Source organism: Myotis myotis, unplaced genomic scaffold (assembly GCF_014108235.1).
Source record: "Myotis myotis isolate mMyoMyo1 unplaced genomic scaffold, mMyoMyo1.p scaffold_m19_p_1, whole genome shotgun sequence".
Lineage (NCBI taxonomy): Eukaryota > Metazoa > Chordata > Mammalia > Chiroptera > Vespertilionidae > Myotis > Myotis myotis.
This window is the reverse complement of record NW_023416313.1, coordinates 147,697,976-147,722,600: the sequence shown is the minus strand read 5'-3', so window position 1 is coordinate 147,722,600 and position 24,625 is coordinate 147,697,976. Positions and strand designations below refer to the sequence as shown.

The window sequence follows — 24,625 nt, the reverse complement described above, 5'->3', positions numbered from 1 at the left end:
TTGGTTGGGAGTGGCTGTGTGTGGTGAGGTTGGGGAGACTCCGTCTAGGGTTGAAGCAAGGCTTCAGGAGTCTCAGCAGGAGACTGACAGTCCCATTGTCCCCTGAGCCCCTGCCCTCCATGGCCCGTCCTAGGCCTTTGCTAAGCAGCCCAGGTGTGTCAGCAACTCCAGGAGGGCTTAGTTGTAGTGGGGCTTGCTTCTTCCTCCCAGCCCTCTGTTCATTCGTCCCCTCCTCCTCTCCTCAGAGTCCTGCTACAACATGACTCTCCCCAGTCCCTCATCTATCTGCCTCCCCTGCAGATGGCCTGCAATAAATGGGCCAAAGATCCCCCATTTCTAGCAAGTCCAGATGAGGAGAGTCTTTTGAACAGAAGTGATAGTGGGAAGAAATGAGGGAGAAGAAAGGATGGAGGGTGCCAGGCCCTGGGAGATAAGGAGGAGCTGAAGGTGGGCTGAGCATACAGTTGTCCTGGTTAGGTAGGGAGAGGGGCACTGGCCTCTGGGGTTGGTTGGAGACAGTGGAGGCTGTATCTAGAAGGGTAGTGGCTACAGCCGCAGGTCCTTGTGCCCTCTCAGAGACCTGCCTTGTCTGTGGTTTGGGGGTCATTACCCTGTCTGCCCAAGTGACACACCTCAGAGGGTACACACTGAACCTCCTCCCCAGGGCCCAGTCCTGGCACTGTCGTTGGTGGTGGCGAGGTAGTGTTGATCAGAGCTGGAGCGTGTGTCCATAGCAGATGGTTCACATGCTCTAGGCCAGTGGTCGGCAAACCGTGGCTTGCAAGCCACATGCGGCTCTTTGACCCCTTGAGTGTGGCTCTTCCACAAAATACCACGTGCGGGTGCGCACGTACAGTGCTATTGAAACTTCGTGGCCCATGCGCAGAAGTCAGTTTTCGGAAAGGAGATAGACGAAACAAGTATACAAGACGCGTGTGGATGGGAGAGTTGGAAGGGGTCGACCTCAGCAAACGTACCTCAATCAGATTGAGGACGTTTTTAGCAAAGGCCAGCTTAGGAGTACCCTAATTAAGTTAATAACAATGTACCTACCTACATAGTTTAAGTTTAAAAAATTTGGCTCTCAAAAGAAATTTCAATCATTGTACTGTTGATATTTGGCTCTGTTGACTAATGAGTTTGCCAACCACTGCTCTAGGCGAGTCTTAAGGTTTCCCCAAATCTCCTTAATTGTGAGTGTCTCTGAGCCAAGGAGAGGGCTGGGAGGAGAGGTGAGGGGAGCTCCTTGGGGATGCTCAGAGCTCACAGGCTCCCCGGGGAGGCCTCCTTGGTCTGGCCTGTGAAGCTGCCCCCTTCCTCCCTTCACCCCTGTGTCCCACCCCTGTGTCCCAGTCCCTATGGCTGGCAGGCAGTGAAGAAGAGATGAGAGGCAGGATCTCACTTGGAGGAAAATTGCTTTATTCCACTTCCTCTAAAAGGGCTGCTTTATAGGCTCCAGGACTGGGACTCTGTTGGCACCCTCAGGACTGAGCAGATCAAGAAGCTGTGGCAAGGCTACTCCTCATTCAAGCCCTTTTGAAAGGAAACAAAGTCCAACTTAGCTCTAGAAAGGTGGGCGCTGGGCAGGGATGGGCACAGAGAACCAAGGGGAGCCAGGGCACTTGGTGGGGTGGGGGACTGCTGTGTGGCCTGGCAGGGGCCCCATGGTGTTGGGAGGTGTGTCCTAGGGATCGGTGAGGAGGGAAAGTTCTGGAAGGGAAGCTCTGGGGTCAGAGAGGGAGCTGTGTGGGTGAGGACAGGGGTGCTCGGGATCCCACTTGAAGATTGCATGGCAAGGTCGCAGGCTAAAACTAGTTGAAAGCAGAGACTAGCAGTTGGCGGAAACTGGAGCATACTGGCTATGTATGCAGTGGGGTCTTCTCGGGTTGCTGACCACCCTAGGGCCTGGGTTTGCAAAATCATTGAAAGTGAGAGCTGGAAGAATCTTAGAAATCACAGAGGACTGACTCACTTTGCCCTCTAGGGCCCTGTGGTTCGGTTGTGGGGAATGAATAAAGAGGAGGCACCCTCGTGTGGGGGCGGAGTCTGGGCACTGATGTGGGAGGGTGCGCTACCATGGGGGTCACCTATAAGGCCTGGGGGTAGGGGACCCACCTTGGTGCCGATGTCACGGCTCTTGGCCCGAAGCTTGTTGACCTGGGACTCAGCGATGTCGGCCCGCTCCTCCGCCTCATCCAGTTCATGCTGCACCTTGCGGAACTTGGACAGGTTGGTGTTGGCCTGCTCCTCCTGCAGGGGTTCGGGGGAGAATGAGGTGAGAGAGGGCTCAGGGTCAGCCTCCGGGCCTGGGGCACTGGCTCCCGTGTCCCACCTCCAGGCTCAGTCCCCAGCAAGGCCACTCACCGCCTCCTCCGCCTGGCGCTTGTAGGCTTTGACCTTCAACTGCAGCTTGTCCACCAGGTCCTGCAGCCGCAGCAGGTTCTTCCTGTCCTCCTCCGTCTGGGGGTCAGGAGGGAGGATGGCACAGTCATAGGAGGCATGCCCCTCCCTCCACTTGCCATTTTTACCCTGAATGTAATATCCTGGCCCAGTTCTACTTTCTGATCCTCACCAAACATTTAAGTTCTCCCTTATAATTCTCGCCCACCCCCACCCCCCAAGAAAGGTATAAATATTTTTAATGGTTTGTACCAGGAAAGGGTTTAGGGAGCTGATAAGATTTTCCAAATTGTGCACAAAATTGTGTGTGCATGCTGTTTCTGGGAGCAGGCCCTTGGAGGTCCTAGGGCCCCACAGAGGACTAACCCTTCAGTTCTAGAATCCAGCAGGTGCTGGCAGTGACCTGGGACTGCCGGCATGATGGGATCTCCTGGGCTGCAGGGATGTCATAGACTTGATGAGATTAAGGACAAGTGTGCATAGAGGGATGGTGACTTTCCGGGTTGGACAGAAACAAAATCTAAGTGAGAGTCTGATTCTGGAGAACACCATGGAAAGCTAAAGTCTACACCTCATGTATAACTGAAAAGTTTTGCCATTTGTTTGAATGGCTTTGGTATATTTTTGGTGTATTTTAGTGGTAATGGTGCCCGGCCCAAGCTTGGCCACATACTTGCTTTCTGGTAACCTGTTTAGGGAGAACTTTGTCTGGAGCGCTGTGTGTATCCCCAGGGGCTGGCTGAGGGTGAATGCTGAGGTGCAGCTCTCAGCCAGGAGTCGCAGAGACTAACCTCTGAGGCAGGGGACACTCAGGGTAGCACAGGGATCGGGGATGTGGAAATGGGCATCCAGGGGTTGCAGCCCACCCCTTGTCCTGAAAGAGGCTCACAGAGAACACTTCCTTCCTCTCGATTGGTTGTCACCTTGGCTTCAGGCCATGGTGCAGAGAGCCCAACCCAGCCGCACCTGGTAGGTGAGCTCCTTGATGCGCCGCTCACTCTTCCTCATGCCCTTGACTGACTCCACATTGCGCTTCTGCTCGGCCTCCAGCTCATTCTCCAGCTCCCGCACCCGGGCCTCCAACTTCTGCAGCTGCTTCTTGCCGCCCTTGAGGGCGATCTGCTCAGCCTCATCCAGCCGGTGCTGCAGGTCCTTAATGGTCTGTTCCATGTTCTTCTTCATGCGTTCCAGGTGGGCGCTGGTGTCCTGCTCCTTCTTCAGCTCCTCTGCCATCATGGCGGCCTGTGGACAGGAGAGAGGTGTCAAAGAACTGGGGCCCAGGTCTCTTCTCCCTAAAGGATCACCTCTTTCCCATCCTGGCGTTTGCTCCCTGAGGTCCTCAAACTCATGAAACTGCAGAGTCACCTTGTCCGTACAGCCCAGTGGCCTGGCCTGGACCCAGAGCCCTTGTTCATGTCTGTAGGGGAGGCTGGAAGGTGCGGGGGCACTCACATCCGTGATGGCCTTTTTGGCCTTCTCCTCAGCGTTCCTGCACTCCTGCACTGCCTCCTCCACTTCTGACTGGAGTTGGGTCAGATCCGACTCCATCTTCTTCTTCTGGTTGATGAGGCTTGTGTTCTGAGGGCCGGGGTGGGCAGAGTATGAAAATCACTGAGCATCATGACTGGCTCCCAGACCTCACCTGCTGGGTGCTGCAGCCTGTGCTTCCCTCCAGGAATGCCCAGGGAGCTGTTCACCTGGGAGTGCAGCAGCTGCACCCGCTCGCTGGTCTCGATCAGCTCCTGCTCGGCCAGCTTCCGAGACCTCTCTGTCTGCTCCACCACAGCCCGCAGTTCCTCCAGCTCGGCCTGCAGCAGGTTGTTGCGCCGCTCCACGATGGCGATGTTCTCCTTCAGGTCATCGTTGACTCGGACTGCATCGTCCAGCTGGATCTGGGTGTCCTGTGGATCAAGAGGATGGGCATGAGAGAGGGAGCTGGCCTCTGGGCCCATCAGAACTGTTACACCAAACTGGATACTGGTGGAGAGCCCATCATGGTGGCTCAGGAGGAGCCTGTGGGTTGTCTCGCAATGGCCCTGGGGCAGGAGGAATTTGGAGCTGTAATGGGACATTAGCACCCAACTTGGCCACATACAGGCCTTCCCCTCTCAGGGCAGCAGAATTCCTGCTTCCAAGAGTCTTCATGTACCTTCAACAAGCTCTGGAGGCTCTTGACTTGCTTCTGGGCCTCGGTGGCAATGCGGTTGGCATGGCTGAGCTGGATCTCCATCTCGTTGAGGTCGCCCTCCATCTTCTTCTTCACACGCAAGGCCTCATTGCGGCTGCGCGTCTCCGCGTCCAGGGAGCTCTGCAGCGAGTCCACCACCCGCAGGTGGTTGCGCTTGGCCTGCTCCATCTCCTCGTCCTTCTCAGCCAGCTTCCGCTCCATCTCTGCCTTGATCTGGTTGAACTCCAGCTGTGCCCGGAGGATCTTACCCTCCTCGTGCTCCAGGGAAGCCTAGCAGGGGGGCAGGGAGAGATGAGCTGAGGCAGAGAGTCAGGGCACGGGCTGGGGTAGGGGTCTGCCCAGGAATCATGGATACAAAATGAATTCAAGAGTGGTGTAAGTGGTTCAGTCAAAAGGAGAAAGAAGAAAAGAGAATTTGAAAGGAAAAAAAAATAGGCCTAATAGAAGGTGATTTAGGCATCACAGAGCAGAGCTAGCAATGAAGACAAAGAGGAAAATGAAGAGAAAAGGTGTTGCCAAGGAAACAGGGGCAATCAGGCACAGAATGTAAAATTCCCAAAGAGGGAGGCAGAGGTGGAAAAGGAAGGAAAGTGAAAACAGGAAATCTTTTCAAAGATGTAATAGGTACAATGTTTGTGTGAAGGGAACTGAGTGGCCTGCTTGCTCATTCCACAATATTTGTTGAGTGCCTACTATGTGCCAGGCACTGTTCTAGGCTCTGAGGATGGAACAGTGAACAAATCAGACAAAAGTGAGATGAGAACTGTGACCACAGCCTAGAGCTCCCCCCTCCTCCACACACACCTCGGCCTCCTCCAGGGCTGACTGCAGCTCCATCTTCTCAGCCTCCAGCTGCTTTCGGACCTTCTCCAGCTCATGGATAGTTTTTCCACTGGAACCTAACTGCTCCGTCAGGTCAGAGATCTCCTCTGTGGGAGGGGCCAAACAACTCAGTTGGGGGCTGCCTTGGTCCATTGGGAAAGGACATACCCCTTGGAGGCCCTGTGTGGTGCCAGGAGTGGCTATTCTTCCCTCCCCTCCCTGGCCTCATGCCTCAGCGCACCCTGAAGGTTCTTGTTTTCCCTCTTGAAGGTCTCCAGGTGCTCCAGGGACTCCTCATAGGCGTTCTTGAGCTTGAAGAGCTCTGTGCTGAGAGAGCGAGCCTCCTTCTGTGAGGACTCCAGCTCTGACTGCGACTCCTCATACTTCTGCTTCCATTCAGCCAGGATCTGCAGGAACAGAGTCAGGCTCACTGCTCAGCCCCCTGCCCCACCTCCAGGGGCTGCCCAGGCCCTTTGCCTGGCCTCAGCCTCTTCCCTGCCTCCTAGGAGTTTACTCCTGACCTCATACTGATGCTGGTACCCCTGCTCTGCTCCCTGGCTCTGGCCCCAACCAGGACCCACCTTGTCAAAGTTCCTCTGCTTCTTGTCCAGGGCCGCAGCAGCTGCATTGGAGCGCTCCACATCCACCATCAGGTCCTCGATCTCGTTCTGCAGCCGGTGCTTGGTCTTCTCCAGGGATGAGCACTTGGCATTGACGGCCTCCACAGCCTCCTCAGCCTCCTGCAGCCGCTGGGCCAGTTTCTTTCTGCCCCAGGGGTATGGGGGGGGTGGTAGGAGAGGGGGGAAGGATGGAGGAGGGGGTATTTGGACAAGAGGAAATGACATCAGTCTTCTGGAAAACCAATCCTTAGAAATTCAGAAGCTGTGGGAGAAGCCTGAGGATGGGCCCCAGGGGGCAGAGGACTGAGCGGCAGAGTCTTGGTGGCAGTGTGAAGACCCACAGCACCCAGGAGGGCCTTCTGGGTGGCATCCCTCTAAACCTGGGCCAGCCTTTAGGCTGCAGACAGGGAGGGCACAGGAACTTCTGCAGGCCACCCCATCTTGCCTTGCCACAGCACCTGCCCCAGGTGGGAGCACTCTGCCCTCAGACAAACCTTTTGTTCGTCTTATATTCGGATGAGAAACATAATGCGAGCAAAAAGCTTCCCTGAGAGGAGAAGGACATGGGGCCAGGGCAGGGTCCTCCTGTGTTGTCAAAACCTAGCTAAGCATCCATCCCATGTACCCAGTCTACTGAGGATCGAGCTGCACTGTGTCCTGTCGGCAAAGGGGCCCGGGCCAGAGGCAGGCTGCCTGGGACTCACTTGGCCTCCTCGAGCTCCTCGGTCCGCTGGATGGCATCCGTCTCATACTTGGTCCTCCACTGGGCCACCTCCGAGTTGGCCTTGGACAGGACGCGCTGCAGCTCTGCCTTGGCCTCTGTCTCCTCCTCATACTGCTCCCGGAGCAGGTCGCAGTCGTGCCTGGCCGATTGCAGTGCGTGGGCCAGGGCGTTCTTCGCCTGGGAGGTGAACACCAGGAGGTGGGCTCAGCTTTCCCCATAAAGCATCACCAGCCCTTGCCCATCCCCTCACCCTATTTGCAACAGCCTCCCCATGGCTCACCTAGCTCTAACTCCAGTGGACCTGGAATGGCTTGCTGAGAACTAATAAGAAAGTATGCCCAGGTAGCACTGCACCATTTACAAAAAGCTCATGCCCGTCACCCCTGCCCCCTCACTGCAGCTGGCATTATCATCCTCACTCCCATTTTGGGGGGAGGAGACAGAGGCCTAGAGAGGGTAGGTGGCCAGTTTGATTACCGGTCAGAGCACATGCCCCAGTTGCAAGATCACCAACCTCTAGGAGCCAGGCTAGAATTTGAGCCCTGACCTTTTTTAAAAGTCATATTCTCTCCCCTTTTTCAGGAGCCCAGCAAAATGCTAGAAATTGGCTCCAGTGAGTTCCTTTCTCCAGGTTCAGATTGCTCTGCTAACCCAGGACCCACAGGCATCCTTAGCCCATGTCCTCCCTCACATCTCTCCAGGAAAGGCAGCAGAAAGCCTCAGGCTGGGGATTAGACTCAAGAGGCATGTGGTGGGGTCTAGGCTATTATTCCTTTTGGAATTCTGGGAGAGCGGAAATGATGTGATGCAAGGCCAGTGCTATGTTCCTGGCAGAGGGTCACGTGGCCTGAGTCAAGGCTTCACCTTGACCTCCTCTTCCAGCTGCCGCTTGAGGTCCTCCAGCTGCTGGGTGTAGGTGAGCTTGCCTCGGGTCAGCTGGGAGATCAGCGCCTCCTTCTCATCCAGCTGTCGGGACAGCTCACCTGGAAAGTCACCGAGACACACTCAACTCTTGAAGGCCAGGCACTCCTCTCCCCCCACCACCCCCCGGCCCCAGATATCCTTCTCCTAACCCTCAGGCTCCATTCTCTGGAGAGGTATGTGTATGTGTATGTGTATGTGTATGTGTATGTGTATGTGTATGTGTATGTGTATGTGTATGTGTATGTGTCTCCCCAAGGCTGGGGGAGCGCTCACCATTCTCCGTTTGCAGCTTGGCCCGCTGGCTGGTGAGGTCATTGACAGAACGCTGGGTCTCCTCTGCTCTGCTCCGGTGCTCATTCATCTGGTCTTCCAAGGTCCGGCACATTTTCTCCAGGTTAGCCTGACAGAGGAAGGACAGTCAAATGACGGTTTCAGGGGGCACTGAAAGGGGTTTAATGGAAGCAATTAAAGGAGAAAGAAGAGGCACCCTGGTCAGTATGGCTCAGTTGGTTGGGTGTCGTCCCATGCACCGAAAGGTTGTCGGTTTGATTCCCGGTCAGGGCACATGCCCCAGTTGCAAGCTCCATCCCTGGTAGGGAGTGTGCAGAGGCAGCTAATCAATGTTTCTCTCTCTCTCTCTCTCTCTCTCTCTCTCTCTCTCTCTCTCTCTCTCTCCTCTCTCTCCCGCTCCCTCTCCCTCTCCCTGCCGCTTTCTCAAAAAATTAATAAAAATATTTTTTTAAAAAAGAAAAGGAGAAGGAAGAGGAAAGGCATGGAAGGAAGGAGAGGATCAGAGAACTGGGTAGAAGAAGGAAAGTGGGAAACTGAGCCCTCAAAGAAAAGAGGAGACATGTGGAGATGGGAGGAGGGAACTGGAGGAGGGGAGAGGCTAAGCACAGGCCCACCTTGGCCTTGATGATCTGCTCCATGTTGGAGGTGACATCGTCCAGCTCCAGCTTGAACTCGCTCTTCTCCTTCTCCAGCTTCTGCTTCACACGCTGCAGATTGTCAATCTGCTCGCCCAGCTCGGCCACACTGTCAGCGTGCTTCTTGCGCAGGGCTGCCGCCGTGGCCTCGTGCTGCAGCGTGGCCTCCTCCAGATCCCGCCTCATCTTCTGGAACTCAGCCTCACGCTTCTTGTTCATCTCAATCTGCACAGATGTGGCCCCGCCAGCCTCTTCCAGCCGCTCACTGATCTCCTCCAGCTCCCGGGACAGGTCTGAGCGCAGCTTCTCCACCTTGGCCCTGGCAGTGCGCTCTGCCTCCAGCTCCTCCTCCAGCTCCTCGATGCGTGCCTAGGCCCAGACACAAAGGGCTCAGCCCCACTTCCTGGAGCCCTCCATGGGAGCCCCCTCCCCCAGCTCTAGAAGACTCCTGGCCTGTCTGGAACAGCAAGTCAGTTTAGTTCTATCAGAAAGAAAAGGATTTGAGGGAGATGGTTTAGGCAGCCAAATTAGCCTTTCTTTAGGCCAGAACATTATACATTCTCTTTACTGAAAGTGGCTGAAGCTTACTCTTGAAGAGGGACAAAGAGACCTGTATTCTAGGGATAGTTAAAGCAGTTTAGTGGGAAAAATAATAGAAGTTAGAGTAAGAGAACCATGTTTGCTTGACTAGACAACAGTGTTTGCTCTAGAAGTAACAAAGGACGTCATAAGCCATCAGGGCTGCAGGGACCTTAAAAGTTACCAGGTACAGGGGAGGCCATGGAGACTCAGAGATCTGGAGTGGGCTTCCTATGGTCATCAGCTAATCCAGATCTGAAATAGGAAGCCAAGATTTCTGCCTCCCTGACCTGTGAGCTTTTCAAGGTCTCTTCCCACGTCATTCTTGGATCACCCAGTCCCCATGGAGGTGTTCCATGGGGAAACTAGGATAGCTCAGCTCCTCCCTTGATGGACCCATAGCAAATGCCTGTGATGCTGGGGAGAAGACAGCCTGGAGGAGGGGGTTGGGAAGCTGAGTCTAGTGCCCACTCTGGGCATCCCAGTCTTTACCTGAAGTTCTTTGAGCTTCTTCTGCAGCTGACTGCCCAGGGCCTGCTCATCCTCAATTCTTGCATTGAGGGCGTTCAGCTCAAAGTCCTTCCTGTGGGGAAGAAAGGAGGCTGAAGCAAGGGAGGCTGTTTGGGCTCCAGAAGGGCCCACCTGTGGTTGGAAATGGTAATAAAACAAATGAACAGGAGGATTTCAGCAGAAAAACAGCTTCCAGGGCTGATGGAGGGTCCACCAGCTGAAGGATTGAAGCCCAACAGGAAATGTGATGGGAAGAACATCGCAGGTGGAGTGACAGGACCTGGGCTCTGAGGGACTCTCTCTCTTTGGTCTGTAAAATGAGGGGGTCGGGCTAGATGTTTCAAAGGCCCCTTTTAACTTTAAAGGTCTTCGATTCTGTCACTCTTACTTTGAATTTGATTAACATTTCTGACCCTTTGTTTCCTCTGTAGTAAATTGGGGTTAAAAATGCCATCCTTTAAAGGTGGTTTGAGGATCAATGGGATCATGTATTTACTCACTCATTCAACAAATACTGTGCCTGGGGAAGTGTGGAGACTCCTAGGCTGATGTAGCCCTATGGCGATGTGGAGCCTTCCAAAGCCCTGACTCTAAAGCACCATAGGATCCTTGATTACCCAAGCATGTTCTGCAGGCTCACTGTTTACCAAATGGGAAAGTAGAACTATACATTTTGGAAGGACTTGCAATAAGATTTAGAACCACAAGTTCATGAGGAAAAAAATGGCCCAGATCCTGCATCGCTCAAGTGTGATGGCTGACCCATTTCTCTGTGGCTCTCTGGGCTCTCCGTGAAGGACCTAAAAGAACTTTCTTGAGAGGCTTTTGTGTGGAGCATTCCTCCATGTTAACAGCTGGTCTCCAGAAAGACTTGTGTATAAAGGGGGCGAGCTGTTATTTTTCATCCTTTTTAAGTGCCCAATAGAAAAAAGGGCTTGAGGGATTCAAGTTAGACTTTACCAGGGAGAGCTGCTGGGCCCTGATGTACATGTCTTGGGGAGGAAAGAGCTCTTCCTGGAAGCTTTGACCTCAGTTTTGCACCCACTTATTGAATCTAAATGGGGCCGTTGCCTCTGAGGATGGATGTCTTGGGCCAGCTTAGACTGTCATCCACAGAACAGGGTGCTGGGCTGGGGAGGAAAAACAGGCAACAGGGAGGGAAATACACTACTTTTTCAGCCGCTCATCCAGCTGTTGCTTGGCATTCTCCAGATCCATGATGCCCTCCTGGGTCAGTTTCAGGTCGCCCTCCAGCTTCCGCTTTGCTCGCTCCAGGTCCATGCGCACCTTCTTCTCCTGTTCCAGGGACCCCTCCAGCTGGTGGAGAGAAGGACAAGTATCCTGACTTTGTGATTTGAAAGCTCAGTCACTTCCAAGGTTGGGGGATCCCAAGAGATGTCCAGGACTTGGGAAAACTCCCCCTGAGTGGGTCAAATGTTACCAGGGGGCTAGGAGAATGCCTAGTATGTAGGGATGCTCAGTAACTGATAAAATGATTGAATGAATGCCCGTGGGATGAAACCCCAAATCTGCATACATTCATTCTGCATAGTATAAGCACCTACTAAATTTCAGGAGCCATATTAAGCACTGCAGAAACAAAATGAAATAAATCCAAGTTTCTGCCTAAAGGCAGCTCACATTCTTATGGCTGAGACAGATACTTCAATAATGATAAGAGTGAAAGTGACTCAACAGAGATGTGCACAAAGAACTATCTGTGGAAACAATGAGTACTGAGGACAAGACCTTGCCTAAAATATTAGAAATCCAAAGATCCTCTTTGAGGATTCTCACAAAATTCCCAGAGAAATGTATCATGTTCTTATGAGATAACCCTCTAAATCCAGTCGTTGAAGGTAGAGATATATATGTTTGAATCTACTGTTGATCATGTCAGTGACATGATCTACTTAACTCACATTTGATCATCCTTCCCCTTTCTTTTTTTTTTTTAAATATTTCAAGAAAAACTATTTTAAATATAATAATGTTACATGCAATAAACACTAATATTTCAAGTATCCTTCCCCTTTTCTATTCCCCAGCTCCCTTCTAGAAAGGTTTCAGGAAAGGGAGCACACTCCAATATCTCTGCACAGACACACACACACACAAGTATAGATGGGCATGGTATATCTAGGCCCTGTGACAATCTACTCACATCATCCACCTGCTGCTCCAGTTTGACCTTGGCCTTGGTCAGTGTGTTGACCTTGTCTTCTTCAGCCTGAAGGTCATCCAGGGCCTGCTGGTGGGCCTCTTGCAGAGCTTTCTTCTCTTTGGTCAGTTTGGCGATGATCTCGTCCAGCCCAGCCATCTCCTCTGTCAGGTTCTTCACCTGTCAACCAAGAACCCCATCCCTTTTAGGGTCAAAGGTCACCAGCTTGGAGACATCTATGGAGATCTCCAATGCCAAGGACCACATTGCTATCAGGATCCCCTGAGTGGCCTGGTGTTGGTTAAGGTCTGTGGTCTTTGAATCCTGAGGAGACCTGGGCTGGCACCAGAGGGAGCCGCCCTCACCTTGTTCTCTGTTGCGTGCTTCTCTTTCTCCACCTTGGCCAATGTCAGCTCCAGGTCATCAATGTCTCTTTTGAGCTCAGAGCACTCATCTTCCAGCTTACGCTTCTTGGCAGTGAGCTCAGCATTCGTTTCCTCCTCGTCCTCCAGCCTCTCATTTATCTCCTTCACCTTGGCCTCCAGCTGGATCTTGTTCTTGATCAGTTGGTCACAGCGCTCCTCTGCATCGGCCAAGTTGTCCTGTTCCTGAGGGTGAGACACAGAGGAGAGGCTGTTCAGTGGGTGGGGTCTTTGCTGAGATAGATGGAAGTGGGACAGTCTCAGCCCTCTCTATAGGAGGGGAGCTTCAGGACATCCCCCCCCCCCTGAGAAGAACTGTAGAAGGATGGGGAGGGGATGGATTTTAGGGCAATGTGGTGAGAGCTTTAGGGGATGGGAACAGAGGGAAGGGAACCAGAAGTCACTTTGTTTTTCCCTCTCATCTGGTCTCCTCCTTTGAAGGAAGAGAACTACATAAATATATATACATCATATGTTTGCAATGTGGTGAGATGGGTAGCTTTATTCCATTTAGGGATGAGGACATAGAGATTCAAAAGTAATGCATGGTCTGCCCAAGTTCACAAAAGTATTGAGCTGTGGATCCAGGATAAACCGAGGTAGAAAGCCTGTGTTTTAAAAGTTATTTCTTTCTCCCCTTCCCTTTCCTTCTCTCAAGGGACCTCTTTGGAGGCCTTTGAAAGTGTTGATTCCAGAATCCTCTGCCTGTGAAGGGACAAGATGGTGAGCTCCTGGGTGGAGAGGTTCAGCGCAGTCAGAGCTGGTGGAAGAGCCAACAGGGACCCAGAGCCTCACCGCCTGCACTTGGAGCTGTAGGTCGTTCTTCTCCTGCAGCAGGGACACCATCTTCTCCTCCAGCTCCTTGCGGCGAGCCTCGGACTTCTCCAGCGCTTCTTTGAGGCGCCCAAACTCCTCCTTCATGGTGGCCATCTCCTTCTCTGTCTCTGCGCTCTTCAGCAGAGGTTTGATCTTAAAGTACAGTTTCATCCAGGGCCAGTTCTTGACCCCCATGAAGGCCCGAATGTTCCACTGGATTATCAGCAGGGAGTCTCTGCAGGGGCCCAGTGAGAGGAGTGGTGAGAGTTCCCTCCTCCCTCCTTCCTGCTCTGAGGCCCTGACTCCTAGGCCCTTTCCTTCATCCATCCTGTTCTCTGACCATGAGCCCCACCCTCTGTCCCTATGAGACATTCTTGCCAGTCTCATTGTTTGAAGCTCTTTCTCCTGATACTGCCCCTGAACCAACCTGGTCCTCAGGTTGGCACCCTCCTTTTGAGATCTCTCACCTGCGTTCCAACAACTTCTTGAACTCCATTCTGGAGAGCACACCACGGGACTGGGCCTGAATGCGAGTGATGATGCGGCTCAGCTTCTCATCTCGCATCTCCTCCAGCAGCCCCAGCAGCCCCGCCTTGAAGAACACCTGCGGACAAGGGGAAGACCCAAGGGGATCACAGCCTCAGAGAAGGGTATCCACGATGGAGAAAGAGGGTAGGAGACCCTGGCTGAGTTTCCAGGGGACCCATCACCTGCTCATTCCAGACCTGGGAGTGAAATGTGGAAGACAAGAGAGAAAGGAAACCTGCCTTCCAGCCTTTGGCTTGAAACAAGAAGCCTGGAATCAGGAATCTGCCTTCCAAACTCATAGCTGCCCTGCTCAACATGGCTGCAAGCCCTGCAAGTCCACCCTGTGGAGCGCTACACTCACCTTGGTGTGGCCGAACTTGTACTGGTTGTGGTCAATGTCCAGGGAACCTAGCAGCTTCTCTGCCCCTTTTCTGCTGTCAATGAACTGCCCTTCAGGGATGGCCGCTGGGTTCAGGATGCGATACCTAGGAGGGAGATGCCCGAAGTCACCCACGTTCTGCACTGGGCAGCTCTTCCCACAGAATTTGGGGCCACCTGCAGACTCCATTCCCCACAAAGACCACCTGGGCTCCCCCTGTTCCCTGTACCCACCTCTGCCGGAAGTCCCCGTAGAGGATGCGGTTGGGGAAGCCCTTCCTGCAGATGCGGATGCCCTCCAGCACGCCATTGCAGCGCAGCTGGTGCATGACCAGGGGGTTGTCTATCACCCCTGCAGCAGGAAGGAAGAAAGAGGAGTGTGTGGGGAGAGCACTAGACTGAGAGCTAAGTCCTGAGTTCTGATTCTGATTTGCCACTTATAAGCTAGTAACCTTAGCAGGTTAGTTAATAATGATCTTTAATTACTTTTCTTCTCTTTTCTCTTCTTCCTTTCTTTCTTTCTTTCTTTCTTTCTTTCTTTCTTTCTTTCTTTCTTTCTTTCTTTCTTTCTTTCTTTCTGTCTTTCTTTCTTTCGCTTTTAAGAGTAACCAAAGGCTTTCACATTTTTTATGCAGTTTATGCCTAAAGGGTAGCCAAGGAAGATATACCCCATTTTCTAGAGAATAAACTAAAACAAGAGGGGTCAAGTTCAGAGAGGTTAAGGGACTTGACCAAAGTCACTAAGTTGATCAGAACAGAGCTAAGCCTTAGACCCAGGCCCCTGAGCCTCTATCTCCTTATCAGTAAAAAAGAAATAAACAATCCTTATATGTCTCATTGGGTATTTTAAGGCATTCATGAGGTAATGTTAATCAAAGAGCCTTACATGCTACCCTGAGTTACACATTCCAAAGGTAAGGTAGTCTAGGGGCAGGGGACCTCATGGGGGACAGGAGAAGAATGCGATTTGGAAAGCACGGTGGTGGGAGATTAGTAGATGCCTGTTCTTGGGGTAGTGAGTCTCCAGCAGTGGGCTGGTCCTGAGTTCTGGGGCTCACCTGAAGACTTGGTCTCATTGGGGATGATGCAACGCACAAAGTGGGGATGTGTACAGCGCAAGTTGGTCATCAGCTTGTTTAGATTTTCCTGTGATCCAAAAAAACATGAGGGAAAAGTAAAGAAAGTGAACGAAAGAGAAGTAAGAATGGGAGAGGAGAGGAAGAACAGGAAAGAGAGACTGAGAGAATACAAAGAGCTAAAAAGAATGAAGGAATGCTAGGGGAAGACATGGGGGAGGAGAGAGAGGATGGAAGGCAGGAGGGAAAGAAAAGAGAGGTGAGATGGGAACTGAGTAAGGGAAGAGGCCAGCAAATGAAGGGGAAGAGAATGGAAATGAGGAGATGAGCAGACAAAGAGTGGAAAGGATCACAAATGGAATGAGGAGACAGGATGAATAAGGCAAAGAAGGAGCCATGCTGGGCTGAGGCTGGGGTCATACACTCACCCTGTGCACAGCTGACACGGTCTGAAAGGATGAGCCTTTCTTGGCCTTGCCTTTGCCCTTATCAGGAGCTATGGGAAGGAGATTCAAGAGAAGGGGCACAAATAGGTATGTGGGGAGGCCAGGGCAGGGGTGAAAAGTCACACCCTCTAGTTCAGCAGTCGCCAACTGGTGGTCCATGGACCACTGGTGGTCCGTGAGGTCTGGAAGGTTGGCGACCACTGCTCTAGTTCATATCCTTGCTAGCATTTGGACTTGAAGGGAGGGCCTTCACTGTGGGTGCCTCAGTTTCTCCACCCAATTCTCTCTCAATGAGTCTGGTATGACATGGGTACAGCCTGATATGAAAGTGGTGGGGTGTAGCAATTTTCTTGCTTCAGATCCAGGGCAGAAACCCTGTCCCTTAGGCCCCTGGTTCCCAGTCTCTACTTACGTGCATCAGCTGCAGCATAATTGGCAAACAGGATGCTGAGCAGCTTGAGGGAGGACTTCTGGTACAAGCCCACCACCGTCTCATTCAGTGGGTCTTTGTTCTTCTGCAGCCAGCCCTGGATGTTGTAGTCCACGGTGCCAGCATAGTGGACCAGGGAGAAATGGGCTTCCTGCTTCCCCTTGATATTGCGAGGCTTCTGGAAGTTGTTGGATTTGCCCAGGTGGTTGTCGTACAGCTTGGCCTTGAAGGTCATGTCTGTGGCCTTGGGAAACATGCACTCCTCCTCCAGGATGGACATGATGCCCATGGGCTGAGGGTGGAAGGGAGAGCATCACTGAGCATGCCTCATATAGATGGAGATAGAGCCTGCTCTATGATCATTATTTACTTATGGAGATACCCCTTTGGACATTAAGGTATCAGGCTCAGCTCTGAGCACAGTTATCTACTGACTGGCACTCATTCAAGCCTTCCCAAGGTGGAAGACTTTGCTTGATTTCAGAGGAACCTTTGTGAAAGTCTGGGAATGTTGATGTTATACTACCATTCATCACCCAGATCCCTGAGATGGTGGAGTTGAAAATAGGGGCACTCTTACAATTCTCCACCCTACCCTCAACTTTTCTGCTTCTTGGATGGGTAAGCCAACGTGGTTAAACACACTGGTGTGGGAGGTCATTCTAGAGGTGGGAGGTCCTCTGTGTGTCTACTCTCAGGCCCCTGGGAACTCAGCTCTCCTAGGTGCCACCCTGTCCTGGGTGGCTAGGACAACAGAGGGCTTTGGAAATTAGGGCTCCAGATTCTCCTGTTATCCAGATCCTGTTCCTTAGAAGGTATGAGGCTGCCAATTTGACTGGGGCATTCATGTGGGTATGAGTGGACAGTTCAGGGGGGGCTGAGGCAGCACCTTCTCAATGAGGTCGATGCAGGCCTGCAGGTCCATGCCAAAGTCAATGAACTCCCACTCGATGCCCTCCTTCTTGTACTCCTCCTGCTCCAGCACGAACATGTGGTGGTTGAAGAACTGCTGCAGCTTCTCATTGGTGAAGTTGATGCAGAGCTGTTCGAAGCTGTTGAACTGCAGGGGGGTTGAGGGCAGAGGTGGGTCAGGTAGGCAGGTATCCGAATGTTCAGCCTAGTGAGGGTGTGGCTTGTCCCCTCCCCTGTCAGGGCAGAGAGAGGGAGTACCCCCTGAAGACAAAATGCTGACTGCCTCTGTCACTGCTGAACCCCACTTGCCTTTCCAGTGTCTGGCTTACGGCTTTCCTGTTGCATGTGCTGATGAGTGTGTTATTGTTCCCCCTACTCCCAGGGCTCCCCCTACTCACATCGAAGATCTCAAAGCCGGCGATGTCCAGGACTCCAATGAAGTACTGGCGCTGCTGTTTGGTCTCCAGGGTGGCATTGATCCGTGTCACCATCCAGTTGAACATCTTTTCATACACTGACTTGGCCAGTGCCCCAATGGCATATGACACCTGGAAAGTAGGGGAGAGATCCAGGTGAGCAGACTCACTGGGAAGAGTGAGTTCCAAAGCTTCCACTCAGCCATCATTTATCTCCTAAAGATGACCCACCTGCTGGACATTCTGCCCTTTGGTGACATATTCATTGCCCACTTTCACCCGAGGGTGGCACAACCCCTTAAGCAGGTCGGCTGAGTTCAACCCCATGAGGTAGGCAGACTTATCAGCCTCTGGAAAGAAAGGGTAGGTAGCATAGTTGATAAAGAGAGGACTCCTGACATATTTCAGAGGGAAGAGGGGCCCGGAAGAGTTTAACCAAAGAACTTATATGCATATATGCATAACCCATGGACATAGACAATAGTTTGGTGAAGGCCTGGGGAGGGGACAGGAGCAGGTGGAGGGGTTCAATGGGGGCATGGGGGCATCTGTAGTACTTTCAACAATAAAGATAAATTTAAAAAGAAAGAGAGATGACTCCTCTGCAGATGCAGCCTTCAGCGACTCCATTGCTGCCCCCAGCATCCCAGACTCCCACCTTCTGTGCCATCCGGCTCAGCCTGCTCCTCTCGCTGCTTCTGTTTGAACTTCATATTTCCAAAGTGCATAATGGCACCCGTCAGCTTGTAAATGGAGTTCTTCTCCTCAGGAGTGAAGCCCAGCACGTCGAAGGCATTCTGTAAGAAGGCCCCATATTGGTGGACCACAGGAGAGGAAGTGTGGCAGGTAAATGATGTCTCTCTTCAGTTGGAGAGATAACCCTGTGAGTTCTGAGACTCCCATACCCAGTGATGACTCCAAAACAAAGGTGGGAGGTACCAGCTGGAGGATAGACCGCCTCAGCCCCGGCGTCAGTGACAACAACTGTTCTCTGGAGGTGCTCTGGGTTACCCACACATGTTTCCTACTGTTGCCCCTTTTCTAGGCCCCACACTGGCTTCCCTGCCTGGACCTTCCATATCTGTCCATATATGTTGTTTACCTAACAGCGAGCCCAGCTCATGGACCCTACATGACCCTGCCCTCCCACCTTCCCTTAGTGATGCCTTATTTTTTCACTTGTCTGCTTCTCTGTCCCATGGCTTTCAGTCCTCTCTGGTTTGATTGAACACCATATACTGGCCAGCCCTATCTCATCATACCCATATCCCAGCACACCCTGGCCTGAGGGACATGCTGGCCCTCAGGGAGGGACATACCACTATGAACAACAGACGGCCAATGTCAGCTCTACTCCTGGGCCAGTGGAATACCCATTTACCCCTCACCACCAATACCCTCACCTCTGGACTGGATCCTTACACACTTACATCAGTGGCCATGAGCTCCTCAGAGTCATCAATGGAAGCCACAGTGGTCTCTCCTTGGGAGATGAATGCATAATCATAGGGGTTGTTGGTGATCAGCAGCATGTCTGGGGGAAGAAGATGTGATTAGGATACGGCAGAAACCCCTGGCTCTCACTGTCGCAGCACAGGGCCCGTAGAAAAGCACATGACAGGCCTTAATGTGGCTCCACATCCCACAGAACCCAATTCAGCAGTGCCATAAACCCAGTGCATGCCAGCAAGCAGCCCAAGCAGAAGGAACCAGGTTGCCATGGAGACCGTTGGTCTCAGTTGGTAGTCTGACTCACCCAGCAGCTCAGGCTTTTTATTAGACAGGATTTGGTAGAAAATGTGATAATCTCTTTCTGATTTCAGCTGGAAAATAACTCTGGATTTTTCCAGAAGGTCTGTGAACAGTAGGGGAGAAGAAAGAAAGGAAAGGTTGGCCTTTAAGTACAAGGAAACAGAAATGAATGATAAAGGTAGCAAGCAAAAGGCAGAAGCAGAGAGAGAGGGATAGGGGGGAGAAAGAGAGAGAGACTCATACACAGACACACAGAGGTGGAGATGGAGACAGAGAGCCAGGAAGAAAGAAATAGTCTCAGAGAAAGACACACAGATCTAGAGCCAGAGATGGAGAAAGTCCAGAGGAAGTCTCAGAGAGAGAGAACTAAAGACACAGACACACAGAGGCAGAAAGAGGGGGAGAGAGACTGAGGGCCAGAGACCCAGAGAAAGACAGAGAGAGGTTGGGATCAAGACGGTTAAAATGAGTGTGAGCTTGGACTGAGCCCTAGCAGATTGATGGCACTCACAGGTCTCTATGTCTGCTGATGCCAACTTGCCAGTTGCCCCAAAATGGATTCGAATGAATTTTCCCTGGCGAGATGGAGGAGAGTAGTGATGAGTTGAGGGAAAGCTCATATTTGATGCTATCCCTCGACCAGCCCAAATCCCAAGTCCAAGGTCAGGAACTACTCACAAAGCGGGAGGAGTTGTCATTCCTGACGGTCTTGGCGTTGCCGAAGGCCTCCAGGGCAGGGTTGGCCTGGATGATCTGGTCCTCCAGGGTGCCCTGAAGAGGTCAGGAGGATGGGAGGTGAGAGGACTCCCTTCCCTTTTTGCAATGTGGGCCCTCGAGGGACAACAGGCCTACCTTGCCTGTGTTCTGGTCCTTCTTGCTGCGATCCCCAATGGCAGCAATAACAGCAAAGTACTGAATGACCCTCTTGGTGTTAACTGTCTTCCCGGCACCGGATTCTCCGCTGTCGGGACATTCAGGGGCTCATTAGGCAGTGCACAAACACTGCTGTGGGCCAACAAGCCTCAAGTCAGGAGAGAGTGTCTGGTCCTACTTGACAGTGGGAGCCCTGACACAGGCAGCTGACAGACACTAAGCATCCCAAACACATAGCTGTACTTTGACATACCCAGGGTCAGGCGTAGCAACCAGGAAGGATGGCACGAGAAGGTGCTGGGTTGGGCAGGTGGAGCCTGGTCTTAGCTGGGTAAAGTCAATCAGGGGAGATGGGCCTAGGCCATTTAGAATAAGAATGAATGGGACGCCGAAACCGGTTTGGCTCAGTGGATAGAGCGTCGGCCTGCGGACTGAAAGGTCCCAGGTTCGATTCCGGTCAAGGGCATGTACCTGGGTTGCGGGCATATCCCCAGTAGGAGATGTGCAGGAGGCAGCTGATCGATGTTTCTCTCTCATCAATGTTTCTAACTCTCTATCTCTCTCCCTTCCTCTCTGTAAAAAATCAATAAAATATATTAAAAAAAAAAAAAAAAGAATGAATGGGACTGGAAGAAAGGGGAAGGGAAAGATGGAAGGAAATGAAGAGTCAAAGAAGATATGGTGATACTGGGCTTAGGAATAAATGATGAGTTGGAGAAGAGTGGGTGAAGGAGATTGGAAAGGAAAAATAAGAGAGGGAAGGAAGAGAACAAAGAGAAGGTAAGGGGAAAGTCCAGAGAAGAAAGAGGAGCTGGCATGAAGATGGAGGGGAAAAAGTGGGCTCTGCATAGAGGCTGGGGGCCCTGATGGGGCTGGGGTCAGGGAGATTCTGGAAGGGAACAGGGTAGGAGCCACACTCACGTAATCAGGATGGACTGGTTTTCTCTGTCTGTGGGGAGAAAATGAGGAGGGAATCAGGAGCCACTCAGGATGCTCTTATTTGGTGTCCCCCCATCTCCCTACTCCCCGCCTTCCTCCAGGCCTGTCCCATCTTCCAAACCCCTCAGGAGGAGGAAGAGAGCCAGCATGTGCGTTTCCTCATGTGGGATTCTCAGGAAAACCTTTCACTTGGGGCCAGTCACCTGTCAGCATGTTTTGATAGGCGTTGTCCGAGATGGAGAAGATGTGGGGCGGTGCCTCACTCCTCTTCTTGCCCCTGTAGGCAGCCACCACCTCTGCATTGTACACCGGCAGCCACTTGTAGGGGTTGATGGTGACACAAAAGAGGCCTGAGTAGGTCTAGAAGTAGAAAAAGAGAAGTGAGTTGCTAATGGGAGGGATGGCATTAGAGTTAGAGAAAGATTGCCGAAAGGAAGAAGAGAAAAGAAAATCTATGGATTCCTTAAATCTGAGTAACGCCAGCCCTCAAGGCATTAGAACTGAACCGAGGATGTAGGGACTACGACAGAGTGCAATGCTGCCTGAGCACAAAGAACAGAAACTCTCGTCTCCAGGAAGTAGATGTGTATGGGCCAGGAAGCCACCAGATTCAAAGGGAGGCCATAGATGGAGCACTCACGTAGATCATCCAGGCCGCGTAGCGCTCCTTGAGGTTGTAGAGCACGGCGGGCTCGTGCAGGAAGGTCAGCATGGCCATGTCCTCGATCTTGTCGAACTTGGGCGGGTTCTGCTGCATCACCTGGTCCTCCTTCACTGTCACTGTCTGCAACAGCCCCCACACAGAGACTATTGTCAGTCCTCCCTCAGCAGGGATAAGAGTTGGGCGAGTTACAGGACGATGGTGTTCAAGAGAGAAGAAGCCAGCATCATAGAGAAGATACACTGGATGTCAGGGATGAGAAGGGCTATCTGGAGGATGTGGATCCCTACCTAAAGGAAGGGAAAATCGGACTGTCCTCAGGTTTGTGTGGGGGCTATCCAGGGAGGCCTCTTAGAACAGCCCTGCCACCCACCTTGCCATTCTCGGTCTCGGCAGTGACTTTGCCACCCTCTCGAGACACAATCTTGGCCTTGACGAACTCTTCTTTGTCGTCAGGTACGAAGACATCCTTCTTGAGGTCAAATGGCCTGGTCTGGGCTTCCAGCCGCTCCTTGTCTGACTTGCGCAGGAAGGGGGCAGCGGCCCCAAATACTGCCATCTCTGCATCCCCCATGGCTGTGCCTGCAGTGGGCAAGAGAAGGAGCTGGCTGCCCTCCCACCCACCTGTCCTCCCCTCTGCTCTTCTCCCTGAGATCTCCTCTATAGTGGGAGCCCCAGAGCCTAGCGTCATGCTCAGGACTCAGGAGGGGTCACTGGTAAGTCCTTTGTTTCTTGAGCTTATCCCTCAACCCAAGAATGCCTTGAAAATCTGTCAGGGCAGAAGGAGAAACTAACATTTTTTAAAATCCTCACTCAAGGATATGCTTTTATTGATTTTAGAGAGAGAGTAAGGGGGGGGGGGAGAAAGAGAGAGAGAAACCTTGATGTGAGAGAGAAACATTGATGGTTGCCTCCTGATGCAACCAAGGATTGAACTCGTAACTTAGGTATGTGCCCTGACTGGGAATTGAACCCACAACCTTTTGGTATATGGGATGATGCTCAATCAACTTTTGTTCACCCTGGGGCTCTCCTGGACAAGGGTGGATCATCCTGGCTTCTTGTGGGAGTAGGAAGTTGACTATATCCATCTCTGACCCTTGTCTTTCCCTGGCCCCCTCACTAGTCACAGGTGAGGACTCCTGGTCATCAAGACATTCTCCCCAAGGCCAGGCAGAAACTAGAGTTCAGTATCTTCCCAGATCCCCCCACACCCCATCTTCAGCTTTCCTTACCTTGGCTTCTCAAATATGTCTGTAGGAGGAAAGCGTCTCAAGTCTGTAGGGACCTGGAGAGAGAGAAGGCTGTGTCTGTGCCACCTCCTGCTGCTTCCTTCAGCACCCACCCACCCCTCCCCTAGTACTGAAAATAGGTGGGCAGTTGTAGTCAGCTTCTCTGGTCCTGTCCTCTCTCTTGCTTTCCAAGCACTATTCCTTTTATCCCCTGAGCGGTAATTCTAGTTTTCTGATGCCAACTCAATTCTGAGCCCTAGTCCCCCTCCCTCCTGGGAGATGGTCCCACCTTTGCCTATACCCATCTAGTGAAACTTCCATTCCTTGAGGCAACTGAAGAACAACAAATGCTCACATTTGTTCAGAGCTTTATAGCTTCCAAAGCATTTTATTCACATATTCTTACTCAATCCTCACCCCATTCAACAGACGAGGGAATCAAAGTTATAGGGCTTGCTTGTCCAAGAACACAAAGCAGTAAGTGATGGAGCTAGGACTTGAACCCTAGTCTCATGACTCTAAAGCCAGTTCTCTTCCATCCTGTCCCCATTTGATTGTCAGTCTTGGTGGACATTCTCAGAGAGGAGACCTTGTGGGCATCCTCTTATGGACACACCCCTCACACCGCCAAAGGTGTTTCCACATGTCCTTTGATAAACACGCATGCCCGCCACTCATGTCTCACACAGACACGTTCCCTTCCTTCATATACCTCGGCACACCCCCCCTCTCAGAGTGCCATATGCCTCAGCAACAGACGTGCACTTAAATATGTGAACGGCAAAAATAGGCTGTCTCTGAGTATGCAGAGACCTGGGCCAGCCACACCAGGTGCCTGCGGACTCCTTTGCAGGGTGTACACAAACTGTAGCAGTCTCAACTGCTGGATGCGCACACAAGCACCTCCACGTGCATGGCCATGGGTAGTTACACATTGCAGACCTCTCAGAACTAGCTTTTAAACATACACGCTTCCTAAATTATCATTCTCTGCCATCCTCTTCCCCCTGTGCCTCGCCCCAAATGGACCTGCTTGTCCTCAGGCATGATCATAAACACACCTGATATTTGTGTATCTGTGTTCAGACCATGCATGCTTGTATACCACACACACACACACACACACACACACACACACACACACACACCCCCCTCTGATGCATTCTGGTCTCATATGCTTTGATACAGACATCCCCCAGTAACACATGAGCCCCCATTCCTCCTGGGCACATACACGCATGTTTAGACCTGAACATGTGTGCTGTTACCAGATCCAGTACTCTGCATGAAGTCCTGCATGCAGCTTGCTATTCCAAGAGGAGCCCCTTCCTAAACCTGGGGCCCCCTTATCCCAGAAGAAGGCTTCCAGCTCCGTCTCCTACCTGAGTGCAGAAAGGACAGAGTTCAGGAGAGAGCTGCGGAGCCTGACCTGGTCAGGGGCTGTATATATGGGGCAGCAGGGCGCCCCCACCCCCACCTGCACCCAGTCCCCAGCCCGATTTAGAAAGGCTGTTGTCACTAGAAGCATTTCCCCCAGGCTCTCCCCCCCTCTTCCTAAACACCACTCCCCTCCCCTCTTCCAGCCAGGAAACAATTGGAAGTGGTCGTCATTGTTATGGCATGGAGAATGCAGGGTCTGAGTTCCAGGGGGCGGGGATGGCTCAAAGTGCAGCCAAAATATCTCCCAGGCCAGGCCTCAAATTCCACAGCTGGCAGGAGAGGGAACTGACCACAACTGACCACCGGTGACCTCGGGCAGGCAGCGCCTGGCCCTCCCCAGGGCTCTCCTGGCACTGCTGCCCCTCGGCCCCCTGCCCCAAGCACCGGCCTGGCCCCATTTGCACAGTGTCTTCCCTGCTCCCTGGCTTGGGTCCTGCATCCAACTGAGAT

The 24,625-nt window shown here is 52.3% G+C and overlaps 1 protein-coding gene across 1 annotated transcript; it reads right to left on the bottom strand.

Moving 5' to 3' along the window:
* Positions 1–1,398: 1,398 nt before the first annotated feature.
* Positions 1,399–24,191, bottom strand: MYH7 (myosin heavy chain 7). Its single transcript, XM_036355363.1, has 40 exons — positions 24,118–24,191; positions 22,739–22,791; positions 21,877–22,085; positions 21,483–21,626; positions 21,046–21,202; positions 20,825–20,852; positions 19,883–19,991; positions 19,709–19,801; positions 19,542–19,605; positions 19,035–19,133; positions 18,709–18,812; positions 17,937–18,075; positions 17,510–17,628; positions 17,261–17,410; positions 16,840–17,010; positions 15,933–16,242; positions 15,503–15,570; positions 15,057–15,144; positions 14,233–14,350; positions 13,982–14,105; positions 13,560–13,696; positions 13,072–13,327; positions 12,220–12,462; positions 11,858–12,034; positions 10,865–11,010; positions 9,676–9,766; positions 8,584–8,973; positions 7,952–8,078; positions 7,619–7,737; positions 6,735–6,931; positions 5,992–6,175; positions 5,652–5,817; positions 5,393–5,517; positions 4,550–4,858; positions 4,098–4,301; positions 3,853–3,978; positions 3,367–3,642; positions 2,365–2,460; positions 2,116–2,250; positions 1,399–1,533 (listed from the first exon to the last, which is right to left on the bottom strand). The coding sequence occupies exons 3-40, from the start codon at positions 22,075–22,077 to the stop codon at positions 1,516–1,518; spliced, it is 5,808 nt and encodes a 1,935-aa protein (XP_036211256.1). The 5' UTR covers positions 22,078–22,085; positions 22,739–22,791; positions 24,118–24,191; the 3' UTR covers positions 1,399–1,515.
* Positions 24,192–24,625: the final 434 nt, after the last annotated feature.

Coding starts and splice junctions, on each gene's coding strand:
- MYH7 (XM_036355363.1), bottom strand. CDS start 22,077: ATGGGGGATGCAGAGATGGCAGTATTTGGGGCCGCTGCCCCCTTCCTG. Junction 21,627..21,876: donor CCGAGACCGAGAATGGCAAG/GTGGGTGGCAGG, acceptor GGGCTGTTGCAG/ACAGTGACAGTGAAGGAGGA. Junction 2,461..3,366: donor TCAAGGAGCTCACCTACCAG/GTGCGGCTGGGT, acceptor CCTGACCCCCAG/ACGGAGGAGGACAGGAAGAA.